Source organism: Emys orbicularis, chromosome 18 (assembly GCF_028017835.1).
Source record: "Emys orbicularis isolate rEmyOrb1 chromosome 18, rEmyOrb1.hap1, whole genome shotgun sequence".
Classification (NCBI taxonomy): domain Eukaryota; kingdom Metazoa; phylum Chordata; order Testudines; family Emydidae; genus Emys; species Emys orbicularis.
The window spans coordinates 24089887-24113574 of record NC_088700.1 but is presented as its reverse complement, the minus strand read 5'-3'; the positions used below and the strand labels follow the sequence as shown (position 1 = coordinate 24113574).

Here is a 23688-nt window from a genome sequence, read left to right as displayed (position 1 = left end):
ACAGTAGAAACAAACAGCAGCAGGCAGTTTCCTTGCTCACAATTTCCAAGCCTGCCTCTCCAGCAGTCCCGTGACCCCAGGAGCTCTGTCTCTCTGCTCCCTTCCACGGCCATGCTCATGACTGCTTCTCTTGCTGTCTGCTGGTTTTCTGCCTCTCAGTCACCCACACAGACATACACAGCTTCGACCAATCAATCCCCCAGCCACTGCATTTGCAATCAGTCCAAGGGAAGCTGTTCAAACCACAGAGCTTAGCTTTCTTTGGCTTCGCCATGTGGCTCAGTGCCTTGGATGGTAGCTTATTGTTTTCCAGATATTACCACACAATGGACATTTAATTGCTCCCTCCATGTAGCCTGAAAGGAAGGTGCTTAGAAGAATACCTATCGCCTTTAACCAGGTCTGTGATTGTCTATAGCCAGGGCTCGCTCCAGCTTTTTTGCTGCCCCAAGCGGTGAAGAAAAAAAAAAAGCCGTGATCGGCGGCACTTCGGCGGCAGCTCTACCGCGCCGCTTCATTCTTCGGTGGCAATTCAGCAGCCGGTCCTTCCCCAAGAGGGACTGAGGGACCCACCGCCGAATTGCCACCGAAGACCCGGACATGCCGCCCCTTTCCATTGGCCGCCCCAAGCACCTGCTTCCTGCGCTGGTGCCTGGAGCCGGCCCTGTCTATAGCTCAGCGCCCTGCCGGATGGCAGCCATAACACCAGCTCCCATCTCAGCTCTGCCCATCATCCCTCTCTTTGCTTGGCCAAAATTTTGGTAGCCCCAAAATGTCCAGCAGTTTTTAATTTTAACATAACCTGAGCACCTCCTTTTTCAGTGTATCTGGTACCTGTCCCTGTCACCCACTGATTTCTCCCATGTTCTAGACCATAATTAATCTTTAAGCTCCAAGCTTTCCCATCCTGACCAGCATAGTGAGGGGATACTAGACGCTCCAGGGTGGCTGCATTTGCCAGTTGCTTTCCCAGACACACACTACTCTGATTTCAGGGTTGGCTCTTTGGGAAGCTTTTCACTGCTCTGGAGTTCATGCCTGCACCCTACATCCACTGTCCCAGGGATGAACCAGGAACATTTGCACTTTGTGGAGCATAGAGAGCGAGGCGAGGGTCATTTCTCACTGAGCACACACTTTCCCTTTAATGGCCAGTTCCTTGCTCGCCTGCTAAGGGCAGTGTTTGCAAGAAGGCCAGCTGGACAAGGCATCAGCCTTCCCATGCTTGTGTCCAGGCCTGTGTGTGATTGTGAAATCACAGCATTGCTGGTTCTCCAGCCACCTGGAAAGTGGCCCCTCAAGACTCCTAAATCTAAAGAGCCATTGCAAGGATGCCTGGTCTGGCCTGACCACAGGCGTTAAGTTCTCCTAGCCAGCTGGTGGTGGAAACGTTCTATAGTTGTAATCGTTGCCAGGCATTCCTTCAATTGGTGCAATAATTTCTTCCAAGAGAATTTAGTCTTTTGCTGTGATAAGCCACCACCCTCTCCTGTCTTTTGTGTTCTGGTGTCAATACCACCCCCAACTCAAAAGTGCTAGCATCTGGGTCCAATATGAAAGAGGTTTTGAAATGCCAGATCACACTGTGCTGACTGCTGGAATGGTTTCCCTTTCTCACCCGACCTATGCAGCAGCTTTACTATATTGGCAAACTCACAAATACATCTTCTGTAATAGGAGCAGAGTCCTGTCAAACTCAGCACATCTGGGAATGGCTGAGGAGTTGGCTGTTCTGTACAGCCTTCTTTTTCTTTTTGTCAGTGGAAATTCTCACCTCACCAGTTGGGTGCCTGAGGTAGGCTACCTCTTCTTGGAACAACTTCGGTTTTGGGGTTCTATTTCAGATGATCAGCTTCCAGCCTGTAACAGACCATTTATAAATGTACCAGGTCCTGTTCACAGGTTTTAGCAGCACCAGTATGTCATGTAGAGTCTAGGTGTGGCAGGCAGGCTGGGAGGGGCCTGCCCTGTCACAGTCTCCATTAGCTTCTCAGATGTGTGTGCTGCTTTACACAGACCAAAAGCCATCACTTTGTATTGCCACAGGCCCGCCCTGCTGTGCAGGCAGGTTGCCCCTCTCTGTTGGATCCATTTCCACATGCCAGCACCCACTGCTAAGATCCAGGGTGGGAAAACCAGACTGAACCCGCTTCAGTGTCCAGGGTATCACCTATTCCTAGTAATGGACAAGAATCCTTTAAAGTGACTTGATTTAATTTTCTATGGCTCACACAGCATCTGGTGCTGCCACCCCATTCTTACCTACCCCTCTGGTGAGCCCAAGGGCTGACTGAAGGCTCTACTATGCCTTCCGGAGACATTTTCTGGATGGCTTGTAATGCCTCTTCCCAACTGGTGAGCTGGTTTCCTCCAGCATCAATCTTGTGCTGGGCCAGTGCACTACAACCTATGTCTTTGGTGGATCAGGAGAACAACTCCTGATTCCTAACTGGAAAGTCCCTTAGGCCAAGGTATGTCTGCCCTGCAATTAGACACCGGCGGCTGGCCCGTGCCAGCAGGCTTGGGCTAAGAGGTTGTTCAATTGCGGTGTAGATGTTCTGGTTGCAGCCTGAGCTCTGGGACCCATCCATCTTGCCGGGTCCTCGAGCCCAAGCTCCAGCCTGAACCCAATTAAACAGCTCCTTAGCCTGGGCCCCGTAGCCCAAGTCAGCTGGCACGGGCCAGCAGCCGCGGGTTTTAATTGCAGTGCAGACAGCCCCTCAGACTGTTCTGCTGCTTCTCATTTAAATACACAGCACTGCACTGAAACAATCCCAGTAGAAACTCTGGGAGCTTGCCTCTCCGCCTTGTACTTTTCCTCAGTGCCAGTGTTTACCAGACTCACCCATTCACAGGTAGCTACTGTGGTTCCTTTCCGGCTAGTTTCTGTTTGTCAGAAACATTTAGCAAACAAACAGGGATCAGTGCCAGCTTCAGAGCCACAAGAACTTAAACAGCTAAGATTCCCCTGAGATCCTGGATCTCAAAGCAGGGCCACCCACTCCCCATCTTTCCTTGCTGGGAAGCTACCACAGCATGTAGCCATTATAATGGGGGCAGGCAGCTCATTCACTGCAAACCAATTGCCTGCAAACTTGTCTCACCCGGGCCACATCCAGAAAGGGAATTTGCCCAGACAGCATTTGTAAGACACCTACACAGTCCTTAGCCATCATGAAATCCAAATGAATTATTAGCTCATCCGCATCTCAGCTACCCAGATGTCTTGCTTGAATTCCAGACTTCAACCCCAATTTTCCCCATTGTGCGGGGATGCACATTCCCCAGTCATGGCTCCATTTGAGCCCGAGGAGGCAGCTGGTAAAGGGTCTGGAGTGTGAACCCGGGGTAGGGGTTGTCCAAAAGTCCAGCTGTCGATCACATGGGCTCCTGGAGCTACTCGGTTAGAGGGGAGTACGCAGGCTCTGACCCTGCCTGAGGCCAGCAGCCGCTACCCTGATGTGGGCACACACACTCAGCCAGTGCAAGCCACAAGCCCCGGGTGTGAGTCAGCAGCAGTCCCCTGGCAGCCGGAGTCCCCTACCTGGAAAGACAGTGGATAGCAAGGGTGGGGGAGGGGGTAAAGTGAGGGCTCCTCAGGGGCTGGATGGGGATACCCAGGAGTTCCCTATTGTGGACCCCCTGAGAGACCCCTACTATCTCCCCCCCAACACACACTCCTCCTGGGAGTGAGATGGGTCCATGGTCACTGCTCCCCAGGATGTGTGATACTGGCGCAGCCAAAAAGCTGTCATTCTACTCCACCCCTGAATGTCCCTGGCTACAGTGTCAGTCCCTAGGGAAATGCCCTGCTGATAAAACCTGCTCCCCTGGGACTGATTGCACGGGGATCAAGAGCTCTGCAGTGTGGGTAAGAGCTGGGGCTGAAGTCCAGAGCTTGTCAAGTCCTTGGGAGCTGGTTCCAGCCTTCGCTCTGCAGCACAGCCCCTCCAGCGGCTGTGTTAGCTCCCAGCTGCACACCTGCCCCGGGGCACAGGCTCGGGAGATGCCTGCGCAGCTGTTCCTCTTGGTTCTGCTGCTCTCTGGTAAGTTCTCCTCACGGACGGACGGACGCAGCATTTCCCAGCAGGACATTTCTGGGGGAGGGCGGGGGACAAGCCACCACTTGCTAGTTCAGATTCAACCTCCACATGTAACTTCTCTGTGTCCCATTGTGTGGGATTGTAACCTCCCGCCGTGCCAGGGCTTTAAGGAGATGTTTGTCCCTTAAACAAGAAGCTGAGGCCAGATTGCCTTTGATCATGCCACATGTTAGACCGGATAGTTCCCTTGGACTGTGTTGCCACAGAACAAAAGGTAGGTTGAGCCTTGAATGACTCCACACTAAAGGAAGGAGTGTTGTCTAGTGGTTAGAGCATCAGACTCGCATTCAGCGAACCTAACTTCTATTCCCAGCTTTGCCACTGATTCCCTGGATGACCTTGGGCAAGTCACTGCCTCTCTCCATGCCTCAGTTTCCCCTTTGTCATGTCTCTTTAGACTGGGCTGTTCAGCACAGGGTCTGGTTTCTCACTCGGTGTTTGTACAGCATTGAGCACAATGGGAGCCTGAGCTCAGGTGGTGCCTCCAGACACCACTGAAATACAAACACTAGAGCTGTTCCCGAGGGAACAGGAACAGGAAATGCTGACTTGAGTAAATCAAACAGATTGATTTAATCAGAATGCTGCTGGGAGATTACTGAACTGGTTTATTTCAGCTGTATCGTGTGGACACGTTTAATATAATGGATCAATTCCCGTTGTTCAGTTATTCGTTAGGCGCAGTCCCCTAGTGCCTAGGAGCCTTTGTCCTGGACCAGGAACCCTTTGTGCTAGGTGTTGTGCAAACACAGACCCAAACAATTGTCCCCACTCTAAAGAGCTTCACACCGAATCAAGCAGAGAACAGGCAGCTGGATGATAAAGTCTAAAGGAAATTTTTTGATAAAATCAAAACAAAACCGGACTCCTGGCAACCCTAGGTGGAGGGTCCAGGGCTCCCCACAGCAGCCTGGGCTCCCTGGGCAGCTCTTACCATGGCCCTGCTGGCTCCAGCTTCTGGCTTGGCCAGGGATCGGGGCCTTGGGTGGGAAGGGGAGGAGCAGAGGCAGGATGCAGTGGCGATAGAGGTGTGGGGGGGGCCCAAATGTTCTTTGTGCCCAGGGCCCCAATAAATCTTAATGTGCCTCCGCCAAGGGAGGTGGATTTCAAACCTGAGCGTTAGGTCCATCCTCTCCAGGTTGGGATGTGAACGCTGATTGGATGTCAGCGATGCCATTCAAACATCAGTAATACCGGCATTGCTCAGGCTCTGACTCTTCCTCGGGTGTATGTTCATTTTATGACAAGATTGATACAGGCATTGATACAGGGGTTATTGCACACCTGAGTGATCAGTAACTATTAGAGCTGTGCAGAGGCCAGAAATGCCAGTTCACAAAGGATTTTGAAATATGGCTTCATTCAGAATTGGAATGAAACTGCACAATATTGAAATTCTCCATGAAGGAAAATTCTAAAAAAAATTAAGTTTTGTTTCAATTTTAACTTTTTTCAAGTTTTGTATCCTATTATTATGAATTACAGATAATGTATTGGCCTATAGTATATAACAGAATAGAAAATCAAACTGAAACAAAAAGTTATTTCAAACTGAAAAATTGAAATGTTTCATTCTGACAATTTTGCCTAACTTTAATGCCCAGAAAGATACAGGAACAAATTATTAAACAATCAATTTGTAAGGATAATAGTTTATAAGGAATAGCCAGCTTGGATTTGTCAAGAACAAATCATGCCAAACCAACTCAATTTCCTTCTTCGACAGGATTACTGACCTAGTGGATGTGGGGGAGGGGAAGCAGTAGACGTGCTATAGCTTGATTTTAGTAAGGCTTTTGATACGGTCCCACATGACATTCTCATAAGCAAATCAGGGAAATGTGGTCTAGATGAAATTACTATAATGTGGATGCAAGACTGGTTGAAAAACCATATTCAAAGAGTAGTTATCAATAGTTGACTGTCAAAATGGAATGAAGTATCTAGTGGGGTCAGTCCTGGGTCTGATACTATTCAATATATTAATGAATGATTAGGATAATGGATTGGAAAGTGTGCTTATGAAATTTGTGGATGACACCAAGCTAGGAGGGGTTGCAAACACTTTGAAGGACAGGATTAGAATTCAGAACTGGAGAACTGGTCTGAAAGCAACAAGAGGGAATTCAATAAAGACAAGTGCAAAAGTACTTCACTTAGGCAGGAAAAATCAAATGCCCAACTACAAAATGGGGACTAACTGTCAAAGTGGTAGCACTGCTGAAAAGGCTCTGGGAGTTATAGTGGATTGCAAATTGAATATGAGTCACCAGTGTGATGCAGTTGGGAAAAAGACTAACATAATTCTGGGTGTATTAACAGAAGTGTCATATGTAAGACACAGGCGATAACTGTGCCACTCTACTTGGGCCTGGTGAGGCCTCAGCTTGGAGTCCTGTGTCTAGTTCTGGGCGCCGCACTTCAAGAAATCTGTGGACAAATGGAGGGAGACCAGAGGAGAGCAATAAAAAAGATAAAAGGTTTAGAAAACCTAACCTGTGAGGAAATGTGACAAAAACTGGGCCTGTTTAGTCTTGAGAAGACTGAGGGCTTGTCTACACTTACCGAGGGATCGACACGGCGATCGATGCATCTAGTGAAGACCCGCTAAATTAACTGCAGATCACTCTCCCGTCGACTCCTGTACTCCGCCGGATCGAGAAGAGTAAGGGGAGTCGATGGGAGAGCGTCTCCATTGACATTGCGTAGTGTGGACCCCGCGGGAAGTAGAGCTAAGCTACGTCGACTTGAGTTATGCCAGTCACGTCACTCAAATTGCGTAGCTTAGATCGACTTTTCCCTTTAGTGTAGACAAGGCCTGAGAGGGGACCTGATAGCAGTCTTCAGATATGTTAAAGGCTTTTATAAAGAGGCCGGTGACCAATTGTTCTCCATGCACACTGGGATCTTATAAACCCCGTCACTGGAGGTTTATAAGAACAGGCTGGACAAACACCTGTCAGGGATGGTCTAGGTTTCCTTGGTTCTGTCTCAGTGCAGGGGGCTGGACTACATGGCCTCTCAAGATCCCTTCCAGCCGGACATGTCTATGATTCTATGACAATGTCAAAATGGAACATTTCAACAGTGTTAGGATTTTTTTTTCTGGTTTTCTTCCAAGGTGAAATTCCAGAGCACTCAATGAATGGAGTGTTCCACTGTTATCAGACTCCCATGCCGACGGAATATGGTTCCGTCAAAGCTCTTCTGCCCAGCTCTATTAGCTACAGTGCTGTAGGAGCCACCCAAGGTGTGGACTATATTGCCCAGCACTGCATGACCTCTTGGGCCACATGGCTCCATATGGCTCTGCCAGGAACATTTCTTCACCTGGAGAAACCTGTCAGACAGAGATGTGAGCTCTGCCCCCCCACAGACGGTGCCAGCAAGCACTGAGACAGGCCTAGTGGAAGGGATTATGGGATAAAGCACGTTCTGAAGCAGGCTTGAAAGAATTCGGGGAGGGGAAGTTGTTACGTTCCATTTCTGGCACATTTCCATAAACATGTTGGTTCAATTGCCTAGGATTTGGTTAAAATACAATAATATTGTGATGCTGGCAGACCAGGTGCCAGTTCATATCAAAGCCCCAGGCCTCACTGCATGCTTACAAATGCTTGGCTGGAAGCCAGGCCAATTCACTAGTGTATCAGTATAGATCAAAGTGATTGTTAAATGTGTATTTAAACTTCATGACAATGAATGGGACATTAAATGCACTGTTTTCACTTACCTGTATCCCATTATAATGTAATAGCAAACATCTACATTGTGTACACCCCTGTAACTAAATAACCCCTCAAACGAGAAAGAGGCCTTGTGGAATGCAAATAAAGAACTCTAACAGAAAAGTGCTCATTTCAAATCAAGTTGTCATTGTGTGTGATGATCAGAGATCAAAGACTTAAAATGCATTCCTCACTCTCTGTCCTCAGAGAAGGAGCCCACGGGGGTAGTGACCCTGTCAGCTGGTCTTCTGTCAGAAAACGCTATAAGAATGGATTCAGGGAAAGATCCTTCATGGCTGGACTGTTTGGACTCTTACAGGGAAGTGTACTGGATGCAAAGCAGAGCTCCCCAGAGACAATCTGGGTACCCTGAAAAGACTTTTGGGAAACTGGCAGTTTATTACATCACTGACACCATTTGGAGTTACAAACTGTGACTCCATGCATCCGATGAAGCGAGTTTTAGCCCACGAAAGCTTATACCCAAATAAATGTGTTAGTCTCTAAGGTGCCACAAGGACTCCTCGTTGTTTTTGCTGATACAGACTAACACGGCTACCACTCTGAAACCTGTGACTCACCTGTTCATATATTTTACTTGCTTTAACCTCAATAACTCTCATTTCCTTTTCTTAGCTAATAAACCTATAGTTAGTTTACTATAGAATTGGCTGCCAGCCTTGTCTTTGGAGTACCAGTTGATCTGGGGTAAGTGGCTGGTCTCTGGAGACTGGGAGCAACCTGATGCGGTGTGATTTTTGGCGTGACCATTTATTACAAAGGCGAGTTTGTCTGGGTGACAGGATAGACTGGTAGGGTTACCAACATTCTGATTGCAGAAAACCGAACACCCTTGCCCCGCTCCCTACCCCACTCCTTCCACAGGGCCCCACCCCTTGCTCACTTGATCCCCCCTCCCTCCATCTCTTGCTCTCCCCCACCCTCACTCAATATTTTCACCACGCTGGGGCAGGGGGTTGGGGTGCAGGAGGGGGTGAGGGCTCTGGCTGGGGGTGCGGGCTCTGGGGTGGGGCCGGGGATGAGGAATTTGGTGTGCAGAAGGGGGCTCTGGGCTGGGGTCGAGGGGTTCAGCGTGTGGGAGGGGGGTACAGGGTGCAGGCTCTGGGAGGGTATAGGAGGGGATTCCAACCTGGGGTTGGGGTGTGGGAGGGAGTGCAGGGTGCAGGCTCCGGCCAGGCAGTGCTTACCTCAGGCGGCCCCCAGAAGCGGTGACATGTCCCTCTGACTCCTAGGCATAGGGGTGGCCACAGGGGCTCCACATGCTGCCCCCACCCGCAGGCGCCACCCCCGCAGCTCCCATTGGCTGCAGTTCCTGACCAATGGGAGCTGCGGAGTTGGCGCTCAGGGCGGAGCACGAGCCCCCGGCGACCCCTAAGCCTAGGTGCTGGACATGCTTCCGGGAGCCGCACGGAGCCAGGGCAGGTAGGGACTAGCCTGCCTTAGCCCCGCTGCACCGCTGCCAGGACTTTTAGTGGCCCAGTTAGCGGTGCTGACTGGAGCCACCAGGGTCCCTCTTTGACCGGGCGTTCCAGTCGAAAACCAGACGCTTGGCAACCCTATAGACTGGAGAGTCCAAGGGAACTGTCTGTGACTCCATGGTAAGACTGGTAGAGTGATGCAGGAGTTCACATTTGTTATGGGCTTGGTGAAGTCTAATTATAGGCCACATCACCAGCTTGCGGTGTCTGCCGTTTTCTGACATCTGCCCTGCGGTCGGCACTCATGGTCATGAGCCACTCCAGACAGCATGACAAATATTCAGTTAAATAACATCACTGTTTTGTGATGCTCACAAAGGTTATGCAGGAGTGTGAGTGCCAACCTCAGGACTGCCTCAGGGCACCAACCCCAAACGTTGTGAGTTCTATACTTAGATTTCACCAACCAAATGCACCAGGTGAAAACTCCTCAGGCACCCAAACCATGCCCCCGCCCCGCCCCTTCCATCAATGCCTGGCCCATGCACTGCCCCTACCCCTGAGGCCCTGCCACCACGGCACCCCTTCTCCCTGAGGCCCTGCCCCTTCCCCCAAGGCCCCGCCCCTGCGCCGCCTCTTCCCCTCAAGACCCCATCCCCTGCTTGCTCCTCTCCACCCCCCGTCGCTCACCTTTACGGATGGTAAAAAGTGATGGGGCCATGGCCCCCTGTCCCCCCCCCGCCCCGTTCTGGCATCCCTGGTTACAGACAGTCCCCTTGGGTTCTCCAGTCTTTCTTGCCACACGGGTGATCATAGCTCTGTGGTAGTTGGCCCCTTACACCAAGAATCACAGCAATGTTCAGGTTATTTCTGATCCCAATGGACCAGTCACTTATCCCAATCAGTTGTGCTTTAGGTCTCACCCCAAAGACAAAGCCTGTAGTCAACCCTATAGTAAACTATATGAAGACGTATTAAATAGGAAAAGGAAATTAGAGTGTTATTTGCAAGCCAGCCAGCAAATATAGACACACAACTGACACAAATGAATTACAGGATAATACAGGCTTCTGTAATCAGCAAGCTCTGTATGTCCTTTAGGGCTAACCCAGGCTAAGCAGCCGAGGATCTCTTGGTTATGCCTAAAAACAACTTGCGCCCCCCTGCGCCTGAGTCCAAGCAGCCTAGAGACCTTAGTTCCTTTGGTTTGAGGTTTTTATCCCCCTCCTGCCATGTGCTCTGAGCTGCAAACTCAGCAGAGGGCAGCGTCCACTCAGGTGACTCATCTTCACGGGAAGGGAGCAGCAGAGCAACTATAGGAGTCTTTTTGTTGACAGTTTGTCAGTCCAGATGTGGGGAGTTTCCAGTTGTAAGAACCAACCAGAGCCCACCGGCATTGCTGGGTCTCCTCTTGGGGGCGGGGGGGGGGGGGGGGGAGGTGTAACAATTTCTGTAGAAGAGCAGCTCCCTCTCCTGTATGGCAATTCAGTCCCAGAGGCTCCCAATACACCCGCTCCAATATTAGCTTCCAATCTGGAGCACAGCTATTATAGGTAAGATGAATGCCGGCAGCAACTCACAAGCATTCAACAGAGGCTAGACACTAAAAACTTCATTATAATTCTAATACCTCTTTTATCGCTATTAACCCACGTGTCCAGTTGAGACATGGAACCCTGGCGTGAGCTGGTGCCTGGTCTGCTGGTGTTACATATTAATCTCCAGATATCAAGGCACTTTACAAGGCTGGGTCAGCACCATTCTCTTCATTTTACGATGGGGAAACTGAGGCACGGAGAGGGGACATGACTTCCCAAGGTGTCACAGAGAGCTGGGAATAGATCTCAAGCCCCATTTCCCGCTGGAACCCGCTCTCTCCCAGAGCTGGCAATATACCCCCAGCGTCCTGAGCTCTCACCATGCGACCAGGCCCTGACATTAGAAGTATTTTATGGTGTATTTGAGACATGCCACTGTAAGGCAGGAGAATCCAAAGCTCAAATGTAGCCTGTGGGTCTTCAACTCCAGATCCCAAGGGACCAATGAGTTCCCACCTGCCTAGCCCCAAATGCTGACGAGGCAGCTGCCTTAGCTCTTTTTCATCACATGGCAACTTTCACTGGGATTTTGCCTCCATCCATGTTTGACTCTCCAACCCATGAATCGTGGTAAATGACCTCCCCAAAGCCACCATCTTCCTCCTGCAGCCACAGGCTGATGCGAACGAGAACCAGGCCAAGCTATAGCCCCGCTGGAAAGGGCAGCCCTGCAATCTCCCCCGCAGATCCCCAGCCTAGCTGGGGCTGGCCCCCTGATGCTGGCTTTTATCCTCTCTGGTAGCTTGGCCTCACCCTGGCGTCCAGTCCATCTTCATCAACAGATGCAGCAGTCCTGCCCCGAAGGTGTGTGACTTTGTTTGCGACTGCAGGGACTGCTCCGATGAGAACCAGTGCGGTGAGTCCCGGCTGCCTCTCACTCTTGCTCTTTGGCTTCTGGCTGCTCTTTCCTGCATAGCAGCTTTCCTGGGATTAGCAATCTGCAGCCCAAGAGCCTCGGGTTCCCCAGGGTCCTGGGCCCTGAACCTGCTCCAAGAAAAGAGTAGAGAACCAGGTAGGGTTGCCAATCCTCCAGGATTGGCCTGGAGTCTCCTGGAATTGGCATCCATCTCCTTGAAAGCAATCCAGGAGATTTTACTAGGCTATTTTAAGAAAATGACATTATGTCATGTTGGGGGGGAGGGGAATCTCCCGGAATAGCTTCAGTCAGAGTTGGCAGCCCTAGAACCAGGGCCCCACTGCTTCACACAAGGATGGGCCAATGGCCCTGAATGAGCCAAATGCACTGCAGGGCTACGCAACTGTGGCTTTCCTGCTAGCTCTGCCTGGCACGAGAGCCACCTCAAGTTATCCACATGCCACTTACCCACCCACCTAAGTACCCACTCTCCTCACCAATTCCACTCATCCCCCACTCCCCTCCCCCCTCCCACAGGAATCCCCAAATGTCCGATGCTGCTGATTTATCACCAGCAGAAACATCCTGGAATCTGCTACTCCCAGGAGAGTCCTGCCCAGCCCTCCCGAGCACTAATCACTCTCCTCTGCTTCCCAGCAGGTTATCACAAAGAATCAGTCACGCTGGGAACTCCCTTCACCTGCGATTTTGAAGAGGGCAACTGTGGCTGGAAGGACGTGAGCACCTCTGTCTACAGATGGGTCACAGACCGAGCCAGCATCGCCATGTGGGGGACAGGACCCAGCGCCGATCACACCCGGGGCACTGATCTGGGTAACCGCACCACATTCTGCTGGGTAGCCTGTGGCCACTCTCGTTACCTCTGCACTGGGGTATCGAGTTGAAAAAATCGCCCTCCCCGCAGCAGCTGTGCCTGACGAGCGTCTAGGGGTAGGGGGCACGGTGGTGTTCAGAACAGATCCGCCTGTGATCACACACGGTGGCTCTTCGGGACTCCTTAGCCCTGGTGCTTTAAGGCTGGGATTATAAATGCACAAAAGCCAGGGTGTTACCTGCATGTACACTCTAGGGCACCCACCTTTACCATTCTGTGGGCTCAAGGTGTAACCTGATTAATTTAGGCACCCCCACCCTTACCCAGTTCCTAATGCTCTGAGCGAAAGGCACCTACCCTTACCCAGTTCCTAGGGCTCAGGACGTAATCTTCTGTGGGTTTGCAGGGTCTTTTACCAGTGAAGGAGCCTTACACAGTAATATCCTCTATTTATTAACAGCTACCAAAACAGAACACACTCGCTAAGCAGACAATGCTCACCACTCCCAATAAGGCAGACGAACTTTTCCTGGTGGCCAGGCAGGATCAGGTCGTCTGGGGCTCCTCCAGCTTCTGCACGGTGTGGTTGGCAGGGTGCCGAGGTCTGGCAGCTCTGATCTTGGGTTATGTCCTGGAGTTAGGTTCCAAAGAACTTCCTTTTGGACCCCAGTTTATATAGTGAAACTTGAGTCCTGCTTAGCTCTACCATCACCAACCATTGTAGACTGAAGTGCTGCAAGACAGTATTTTTCACCCATCCTAGCCCATTACAAAACCATTCTTTACCCAATCAGACCCCAGCACCTGAGTTGATTTCAATCTTGCAAAATTAGTTATGCCACAGACAGAAACGATCAAAGAACCAGACAGAGACCCTACAGATAAACAATAGAGAAGTGGGGACTGTAAAGACAAAACAATAGAAGTAGAGATTTCACAATCACAACTGTTGGGAAGTGGTTCCTTGCCAGGCAGAATGCTGACAACATTTTCTTTAAACATTTTAAGTTCTGTTTCTTTATCTGGTGGTGGTGGCCACTGTTAGGACAGGAGCACATTCTTCACAGCCCCATATGACATTGTTTTGATGTAATTTAGAGGCAATGTGAGGATGTGACTCTCTGCTTCTTAGCTCATGGCTGTGACTGGCTGCTGCGGCTTCCTGCAGAAAAAGGCCTCAGAGCTTGCAAGGGCATTTGGGAGCCAATTCTTTATTAGCCAGTGCAAAGCTGGTGTGAACTACTACTACTAACCCAAACAGGGAGCTTTACCCCTTCTCGGCCCCGGAGTAAACGGCTACCCAGGATGTAGGGCACTGGAGAGTCTGGCCCTTGGAGTTCTTGAAAGGCCCATCCAGTCACATGACTTCATGGCACATAGACAGGATTTGGTATTTCTATAGCTGGGCTTTGCCTTTACTCTTTAAAACACATGCTGGCTTTGGGTCTGTCTACGCTGCAATAAAACACCTGGGGCTGGCTCATGTCCTCTGACTTGGGGTTGTGGGGCTATAAAATTGCAGTGCGGACATCCAGGCTCGGCCTGAAGCCCTGTCTCTCGGACCCTCCCCATTCACACCCCTGAGCGGCACAGCTGGGTCGGTCTACATTTTAAGTGTAGACCAGGCCTGAGAAAAGGACGAGGCATGATGGAGGTAGTCAGAGATGAGGAGGCCTGTGCAAGGAGCTGGCGTGAGTGGAGATGCAGAGAAGAAGGGGTGGGGGAAGGCTGCTCCAGATGGCATGAGCTGCAGAGGAGAAGGCTCTTTGCACAGGTAGTAGTGACTCCATTCTCAGGTGTATATGGAATCATGCATTCAAATAAACCCGGGTAAATGCTGCCTCTCAGTGTGGCAGTGCTGCCCAGGAATGAGAACTGTTTTCACAGGATGCTGCTGCTATTTGAAATATCCCTCCTGGGGGGGCATTCCTCCTGTTGGTCTGTGTTAGAGCCTAAGAACTGGAGCCTGGTTTTCGCTTGCTGTAGGTGAGGCTCCTGGTGAGAACACACATGGTGTGGCATTCGCGATGGGTCTGTTTCCCATAGAGTAGATCAGGGAAGGGAAGGTGTCTCCTTCTCTGCCTCCCCTCGCAATGTGAATGATCCTCCTGATGTATGCTCTCCCCAGGCTGGTACATGGCTGCAGAGATGCGCAGAAACACGTTTGCTGCCATCGCTAGGTTAAGGTCCCCTGTGATGCGACAAGCGGCAGCCACCTGTGAGATCCGAGCATGGTATCGCCTGTGGGAAACAGGTAAAGGTGTACACACTGCACTACACCAGTGCTGTGCTGGGGGATGGAACCCAGCCTCTCCTGCCCCTGGCACAAGCACAGGGACAAGATCTGTGCCTAGTGTTCAAAGGAGCACTGAGGGGGCAGGGCTTCTGCAGAGGGTGGAGGCTGGGATGGGCAGCTGGCCAGGACAACTGACGGGGTGGGGTTGCTCCCAGCACGTTGATGTGCTATTGTCTGGTATAGGGAGGGGTGCATGCCTGTCCAAAACAGCTGGTACAGGACCCTTCTGGAGCCAGGATCTGGGCTTGATGGAGCCCTGTCTGATCCGATCTGGCAGTTCTTATATTCCTTGTATGAACTGAATTGTCAATGTTTTAGCAGCTACTGAGCACCAGATACCATTGGTATTATTACTAAATAGCCCCTTGCCTTCCACTCGCCCATTTTCGTCTGAGGGTCCATAAGCATTTTACAGACATTTCTGAATCCTCACAGTCTCCCTGTGATGTGGGGAATAATATAATCCCCATGTTATGGTTGAGGAAACTGAGGCACAGAGGGGGAAGGGATTTGCCCAACTTCACCCAGTGAGTGAGTGGCAGAGCCAGGGACAGGGTCAGAATCTATCATACTCTGTCTGGGTCTCTAGAGGGCCACTGGGCCCAGAGAGACCTTTCCAGCTGCTAGGCCACCAGAACTGGGTCCTTCTGGTGAGATTAAAGCAGAACTTTACAGACCTCAGGAATCCTGGTTCCCAGTTGCCTAGAAACTGTAACGCACATGCCAGGCTGGCCTCGCACCCTGAGCCGCAGCATTCTGTGCTGCTGTGCAGAAGGCTTGAGTGGGGGGCACCACGGTGCCCGAGCTAGGATGAGAGGACGGCACTGGCTGATGCTATAAGAACATAAGAACAGCCAGACTGGGTCAGACCAAAGGTCCATCTAGCCCAGTGTCCTGTCTTCCGACAGTGGCCAATGCCAGGTGCCCCAGGGGACATGAACAGAACAGGTAATCATCAAGTGATCCATCCCCCGTCACCCATTCCCAGCTTCTGGCAAACAGAGGCTAGGGACACCATTCCTGCTCATCCTGACTAATAGCTGTTGATGGACCTATCCTCCATGAACTTATCTAGATCTTTTTTGAACCCTCTTATAGTCTTGGCCTTCACAACATCCTCTGACAAGGAGTTCCACAGGTTGACTGTGCGTTGTGTGAAAAAATACGTCCTTTTGTTTGTTTTAAACCTGCTGCCTATAATTTCATTTGGTGGCCCCTAGTTCTTGTGTTATGAGAAGGAGTAAATATCACTTTCTTATTTACTTTCTCCACACCAGTCGTGATTTTATAGACCTCCATCATATCCCCCCTTAGTCGTCTCTTTTCCAAGTTGAAAAGTTCGAGTCTTATTAATCTCTCCTCAGACAGAAGCCATTCCATACCCCTCATCATTTTTGTTGCCCTTTTCTGAACCTTTTCCAAGTCCAATATATCTTTTTTGAGATGGGGCGACCACATCTGTATACAGTATTCAAGATGTGGCCGTACCATGGGTTGATATAGCGGCAACATGATATTTTCTGTCTTATTATCTATCCCTTTCTTAATGATCCCCAACATTCTGTTTGCTTTTTTGACTGCCGCTGCACACTGAGTGGATCTTTTCAGAGAACTATCCACAATGATGCCAAGATCTCTTTTGTGAATGAGAACAACTAATTTAGACCCCATCATTTTATATGTAGAGTTGGGATTATGTTTTCCAATGTGCATTACTTTGCATTTATCAATGTTGAATTTCACCTGCCATTTTGTTGCCCAGTCACCCAGTTTTGAGAGAATTGGTGACTAGAGACTGGCACGTCAGGCTGGGGCACTCGGGGGTGCCCCAGGCTGGAGGAGAGCCCATGTGACCCTGGATCCTGGCTTGCTTGTAGGGCTTAACGAGACGGTGCAGCCGGCTCTGTGGGTGGAGCTGACATATGACAATGAGACCAGAACGCTGTGGCAGAGTCCCAAGAGCAGCATCTCTGCCTGGCAGGAGCTGGTTGCATACACAGGCCGGGTGCCAGGGGAGTTCCAGGTGAGAAACCAACCATCAGCCTGCTCCGCGCCCCGTGGCAACAGCCCGAGCCAAGTTGGCAGAGCCTGAGCACATGCAGGCCTCCCATGCCAGCTAGGAATGATGTGCTGATACATGGCCCTCCAGCGAGTGGGGCGTGGGACACTGCCTGTGGGGCAGCCCCACACCTACCTCCCAGGGAAGCGCAGAGCTGCAAAGGCAGGGAAAGGGCTGGGTAGACATTGCAGCTGTGGCGTGTGGTGGCCAGAGATAGGTCACATGGGAACCAGCCGGCTCTGGAGATCAGGGCACCGGTTCGATATTGGCCCACAGCATTAGCATAGAACCAGGCCAGTGGCCAGACGGACTCTAGACAGTCCACATGTGACAGGCTTGTGTCTACAGACCCCCTTTGAGAGGGGCTAGTGCTCGGTGGGTGATGGGCCCTGGACAGGGGGCATGCCCAGCAAATGCAAACTCTGCAACACCTGCTGGGGGGCTCATGTCAGCTCTGGCTGGGGGAGGCTACTTGTCCCACCTGCGGGGGAAGAGCAGGCAGAAGTCTCCCCCCCTCCCCATTCCCACAGGAGGGGAGGGGGAAGAGGGAGCAGAAGGACCCCAGTGGCTTCGGGTGGTCAGGCCCACGCCTTGGGCCGTGTCAGTTGTGCTGTTGTCTAGGCTGTGCCCACACCAGGGTTTCCCTTCTCTTGGCAGATAACCCTCTCCTCGCGGCAGAGCTCCTTGCAGCTGGACGACGTGGAGTTCAGGAGCTGTGGCTTGCCGCGTAAGGCAGCACCCCCCCCTCGCACCTGCCTCTACCCGGGGTGCTGCGCTTGGCTGTGGAGTCAGGAGGGAGCCAGTGCAAAGCCCCCAGATGCTTCCCTTGTTCCTTTAGCCTCCCCTTCCTCCCCTCGGCATGCCCAGGGCAGGACAGAGCCCCTGGACTAGAGCACATGAGCCCCCTCTGAAGGGCTGCTGCTGCGTGGGGAAGCGGGCACGCTCGCTGCACTGTGGCAGCTACTTCCACCCCCCTGGCTGGCTGTGGATGTTGGGGATTCCCTGGGACCCCGGAGCTGAGGGGGCGGGGGTCAGAGGAAGTGAGCGCTCCGCTGGCTGGAGAGGGCCCACTGCCCAGAGCGTATGTGTGACCAGAGCTGTCCCTGGGGCTGCACGTCATGCCCGCATCGACACCTGTAATGCACTTGAGCCAGAGCCCCAGTCACCTACGCTGTGCTGGCTTCAGAGTCCCACTGCCGCTCTTCTCAGCCAGGCTGGGCCCAGCGGCCCTGGCCACAGACCCGCAGCAAGGGCTAAGCCCAGCTAGCGGCATTCGGCTCTCCCCAACCCTCACAGCCGCATGCCCCCTCAACTCCCCGGGAGGCCCCAAGCACTACCAGGCTGCCACGCCCGCGCCATCTCTGGGGAGTGGGCACCAGACCTGCAAAGCTGGGAGCTGCCCTATAGCTCTGAGTGAGTTAACCCTTTCCTGCCTGCACTCAGCGCCCCTGAGCCTAGTGTGTGGCCCGGAGGACAGGCACTGCAGCCGTGGATCATGTGTGCAGCTGGAGCAGCTCTGTGATGGCACCGACGACTGCGGGGATCTGTCAGACGAATCCGCCACCGAGTGCAGTGAGTGTTCCCGGTCCGGAGAGAGCTCAGCACAGGGGCTGGAGAGTGGGCAGGGTTCCCAGGCTGGAGAGTGGGCAGCCGTCAGGGGCTGGAGAGCACCGGCTGCCAGGGGCTGGAGAGCGGGCAGTGTTCCCGAGCCGCTGGAGAGCATCAGCTCTCAGGGGCAGGAGAGCAGGTAGCATTTCCGAGCTGGAGACCAGCAACCATCAGGGGCTGGAGAGCACCGGCCGCCAGGGGCTGGATATCAGGCAGCATTCATGGGCCAGAGAGCACTGGCCTCCAGGGGCCCGCGAGTGGGCAGCGTTCCCAGGCCAGAGAGCGCTAAGCACCGGCCGCCAGGGGCTGGAGAGCGGGCAGCGTTGGTGGCCGGGGAGCAGTGATGCTGTTAAATCCAGACAGGAACCACAGAGTGTGTGTGTGTTGGAGTCAGAGGTGGATGGGACCCAGTGGATCTTTCCCAGACCATCCTGGGGGAGCAGGCTACGATTGCTGGGGGGCTCTGTGCCTGAATGCCTCCCAAGAGCAAAGAGTTTGTCCAAATCTTGCCATGTGCCACCCTGCTGCGCGAGCTGGGCCTGGCCCAGCACCTGGGAACTTTGGCATTGCCTGGTTCCGTCTGGACGGGGAGGCGTTGAAGCAGCCTATCCCCACCTTCCAAGGCTGTATTTGCTGGGAACGTCCCCCCAAGCCCAGAGCCCTGCCCCTGGGCTAAAGGGCCTAGGACACCCAGCCACGCAGTTCTGGCTCCTCCTAGAGAGGGCGGTGGCACGTGTGCCCACATGCCCAGGCACCCCCAGTCAGCTCACTGGGTATCTCTGGCCTGGATCTGAGCCAGCCTAGCCCGAGTGGTTCTGATCCTGAGCCTCTGCTCCCTTTGCAGGCTGCTCCAGACAACTCCCCGCTGTCCGCTGGGCATCCCGGCGAAAGCCCCAGGGGCACCTGTGTGGGCAGAGGAGTGGGTCTGTCCCCAGCCCTCCTTCCTGCCAGGGCCAGGGGAACTGAACCCGGTGCCACCCTCCCCATTGCTCCCCATGCCCTGAGTACCGGCTGTTCTCACACACACCCTCAGCGGGCAGAGGGCAGTACCCTGTGTGCGGATGCAAGAGAGAGAAATCACCCATGAAGGGGCTAATGAGGGGAGACTCCAGCCCTGGGGATGCCCTGCAGAGCCCTCCTGCCAGGTGGTGAGGGGAACCCGCGTGTGGTGTCACCCCCATTGCCACCTCCTTTCTCCTGCCAGGATCGTTCACCACCTGTTCCTTTGAGAGGGGCTGGTGTGGCTGGAACACTGGGCCCGATTACCCGACCTGGGTCAGGAACACAAGCCTCCACCTTGCGCCTGGGGCCCGCAGGCCCACACGGGACCACAGCAGCAACAGCAGGACAGGTACCTCTGCAACCCCCTTAGGGCTGCTGGGTCCCACCTGTGCTGCGCCCATCCTGTCAGGAGAGGGAAGCGGAGTCAGGGATGCACCAGGGGCCTGGGCCGCTAAGGGGCTGAGTAGTTCTGCTGTGTGTGTCTAGGGCTGAGCAGATGCCAGAGTCTGACACTGTTCCCTGCCCCCCAGAATGCTGCTGCCTGGAGTGAGGTGAGGGGCCAGGTAACACTCTGTGGAGAGGCCAGGGAGAAGCAGCTTGCAGATCCCACCCATTCCTGTCCCCTCCTGGTCATCAGGTCACTGTGACTTTAGGATTGGCTCAACTCTGCTCTTACTGCTGTGAGGACTCCATGCAGAGGGAGGGTTTGGATTTCCCTGGAATATTTCCTGCCCTGAGCCCTGGCCTGGCGCAAGCCTGTTCACTACTACAGCTCAGAGCCCAAGACAAGCTGATGCTTTGCTTGCTCAGTTATTCGGTCACTGAACAGGGCCCAGGCTGGCAGGGGCGGCTCCAGGCACCAGCGCACCAAGCGGGTGCCTGGGGCGGCAAGCTGCAGGGGGCGGCCTGCTGGTTGCCCTGAGGGTGGCAGTCAGGCTGCCTTCAGCGGCATGCCTGCAGGAGGTCCGCCGGTCCCGCGGTTTCGGCGGCAATTCGGCGGCGGGTACGCCGAAGGCGTGGGTCCGGCGGACCTCCCGCAGGCAGGCCGCCGAATCCACGTTACCAGCAGACCTCCCGCAGGCATGCTGCCGAAGGCTGCCTGACAGCCGTGCTTGGGGCAGCAAAATACATAGAGCCGCCCCTGCAGGCTGGTTCTTCGGGCTCGTGGAATAATCACACCCATACTAGGGACAGGTTCCACACAGGCTGCCTTTACTACCTTGATTATGGGGGTTCCCACAATGCACCGCTGGCCCTCTGGGGTGGCTGGATAGAGCAGGCTCCAAAGCCATGTCTTAGACCCCTCTGCTGGTGGTTCTGACCTGCCTGCAGGCCCCCCCGCCTGCAGAGTCCTTGGCCTCTGGGTGAGGGGACAGCCATAATGTCCTCCTGGAAAGGAAGCTCAGTGGTTACTGGAAGGCACTGCCAAGAAAATAGAACATAACAAATGTTAAACATTAACCCCCTGCCAACACACCTGGGACAGGCTGGGACCTCTGAGCCCTTGGGGAGGAGATAAAAGCAACCTGACCTTACTGCTCCCATAGAGGATGAGCTGTTCCCTCTGACACAGCACATCAGAGTGACCTTTGAGTCTGACAGTCCTTCCCCAAACACCCGGTGCTGACAGGTAGGAGTTCCGGCTCGAAGCTGCTCTCCTGCGTCAGTACATTCGGATGTTGTGCTCAGTGTGTCCATGCACAGCAAGAGGTGTCTCTGCCCCCGCCAGCGCAGAACGGGGTGTGGGGAGAGAAGTCCTAAGTCACTGGCCTAGCCAGGGCCGGCGCAACCCTTTAGGCGACCTAGGCGGTTGCCTAGGGCGCTACAATTTGGGGGGCGGCGGCCGTGGCGGTATTTCGGTGGCAGGACCTTCTGCCGCCTCTGTGGGGGGCGGCATTTCGGGGCGGGACCTTCCGCCGCTTAGGGCAGCAGAAAAGCTGGCGGCGCTCCTGGTCCTAGCCACTCTGCTCCCTGCTCCTTAGCTCGCTCGTTGCTTTGACTGTTGGATTTCTCAGTTGTCACAGGTACATTCTGATGTGCTCATGTCTGTTTCAACAGGGTCTTTGTTCCAGGGGTGGGTGATGGCATCAGAGGTCCCCAAGTTAAAGCAGCTCTCAGGCCTTTATGCAAGCAAAATCTTACCAGATCTTTGTCTTCCTTCCTGCAGTCACCCCCCTTTGCATATTGCTAGGGAGTGCCTTCCATGCCCACGGGGGTGCATGCTAGTGAAACACCAACCAGCAGTTCACCATGGGAACTGGCTTGTGCAGGGAAGGTCACAACATTAAAAACCAAATGTGCAAGTGCATGGAGGGGGCCCTAGTCTGCAAAAGTTTCTGCTGTTCGAGGCTGGGGGCCTCGCTCCAGGTGGCAGTTTTCTCTCCATAGTATTTGCCTCTCTTCATCCTTCTTGCTGGGGACTCTTTCGGGGGGGCGCAGTTACTGAACGGGTCTAACAACAATCCCTAGCTCGCATGGAGCGCTAGTCATCAGGCAATCTCAGCTCCAGGGGCGCTGTCATTATCCCCATTCTACAGCTGGGGAAGCTGAGCCACAGAGCAGGGAAGTGACTTTCCCATGGTCCCCCTAGAGCCCACATCCCATTCCAGTGCTTTGGCCACTAGGCCACACTGCCTCCCCCCCCCCAAGCAGGTAGAGCATGGTGCATGCCCAGTAATACATGGAGCCTGGGTATAAAGCCAGCCTGGGGGGCTGTATCAATGTGTGCTTAGGGTTGCCAACTGTCCCTGCCTGCCCTGCCCCCCCCCCCCCGCCACTCCCGGAAGCGGCCAGCACGTCCCTGTGGCCTCTGGAGGGTGGGCGAGGGGGTCTCTGCATGCTGCCCCCGCCCCTTGCACCGACTCTGCAGCTCCCATTGGCCAGAAACTGCGGCCAATGGGAACTGTGGGGGCGGTGCCTGCAGGCAGGGGCAGTGCACAGAGCCCCTTGCCCTGCACAGGGAGCACAGGGATGTGTTGGCCGCTTCTGGGAGCAATGCATGGAGGGGGCAGTGTGTGGAGCCTCTGGGGGGCAGCACAGCAGGGCTAAGGCAGTTCCCGGCCAATGGGAGCTGCGGAGTCGGCGCTCGGGGTGCGGGCAGCGCACAGAGATCCCTGCCCTCCCCCCGCCAGGGGCCGCAGGGACGTGCTGGCCACTTCTGGGAATGGTGTGGGGGCAGGGCAGACAGGGAGCCTGCCTTAGTCCCGCTGCGCCGCCGACCGGGAGCCACCTAAGGTAAGTGCCACCCAGCCGGAGCCCGCACCCCTCACCCCCTCCCACACCCCAACCCCCTGCGTTAGCCTGGAGCCCCCTCCTGCACCCAAACTCCCTACCAGAACTCCCTACCCCACACTCACTCCCACACCCCAACCCCCTGCCCCCTCCTGCACCCCAACCCCCTGCCCCAGCCCAGAGCCCCCTCCTGCACCCCAACCCCCTGCCCAGGCACAGCCAGGAGCCCCCTCGCACACTCTGAACCCCTCTGCCCCAACCCAGAGCCCACACCACAACCCTCTGCCCCAGCCCACTGAAAGTGAGTGAGGGTGGGGGAGAGCGAGCAAGGGAGGGAGCGGGGCCTTGGAGAAGGGGCAGGGCAGGGGGCAGGGCAGGGGTGGTTACACAGTTGGCAACCCAACGTGTGCTGCTGATCTCCTGTAGGCTTTTTCCTTCACGTCAGTACCGGCCCACAGGACCTGAGCAGCGGCGCGGCCAGACTCGTTAGTCCAACTTTCCAAGCAACCACGACCAGCTGCTGCTCTGTAAGTTGCCCCTGGGCTACACGGCTGCCAGCCTGCTCTCGGCTTTGCCTGGACAGGGAAGGACGGCTGACATCTTGGGAGTGGCTCCTATGCAGTGTCTAGGGACTGCAGGCAGGGCCCCTCACCCACCTGCACCTCACCCTCTGGGGGCTGCTGCTGGGGAGAAACCAGCCCTTCAAAGCTTGCTGGAAACCACTGAACTCTGCAGGTGCCACTGGCCTCTGTGTTTGCCCGAGGCAGCTTGGGGGTTTGCCGGACAGCTGGTGCTCAGCTCCTGGCAGCTCCCAGCTAAGCAGCAGAGGGAAGGGCTGTGGATGAGCCGCACAAGGTGGGTATTTTATGGGAGCCTCAGCAGATCATTAGGCTTAAAATTCCCAAGCTCTGGATTTTATTGAGTCAAAGAGAG

At 54.0% G+C, this 23688-nt stretch overlaps 1 protein-coding gene across 1 annotated transcript in view; it reads left to right on the top strand.

Moving 5' to 3' along the window:
* The first annotated feature begins 4006 nt into the window (after window positions 1-4006).
* The window catches only part of MAMDC4 (MAM domain containing 4), a 77627-nt gene continuing 57945 nt past the window's right edge, over window positions 4007-23688 (top strand). The window contains exons 1-9 of the mRNA XM_065418930.1: window positions 4007-4046; window positions 11611-11724; window positions 12385-12558; window positions 14688-14813; window positions 16733-16878; window positions 17572-17641; window positions 18358-18486; window positions 19727-19873; window positions 23182-23282. Of these exons, the coding sequence (XP_065275002.1) occupies window positions 4007-4046; window positions 11611-11724; window positions 12385-12558; window positions 14688-14813; window positions 16733-16878; window positions 17572-17641; window positions 18358-18486; window positions 19727-19873; window positions 23182-23282 (1047 nt within the window). The remainder of the gene's footprint in view (window positions 4047-11610; window positions 11725-12384; window positions 12559-14687; window positions 14814-16732; window positions 16879-17571; window positions 17642-18357; window positions 18487-19726; window positions 19874-23181; window positions 23283-23688) is intronic.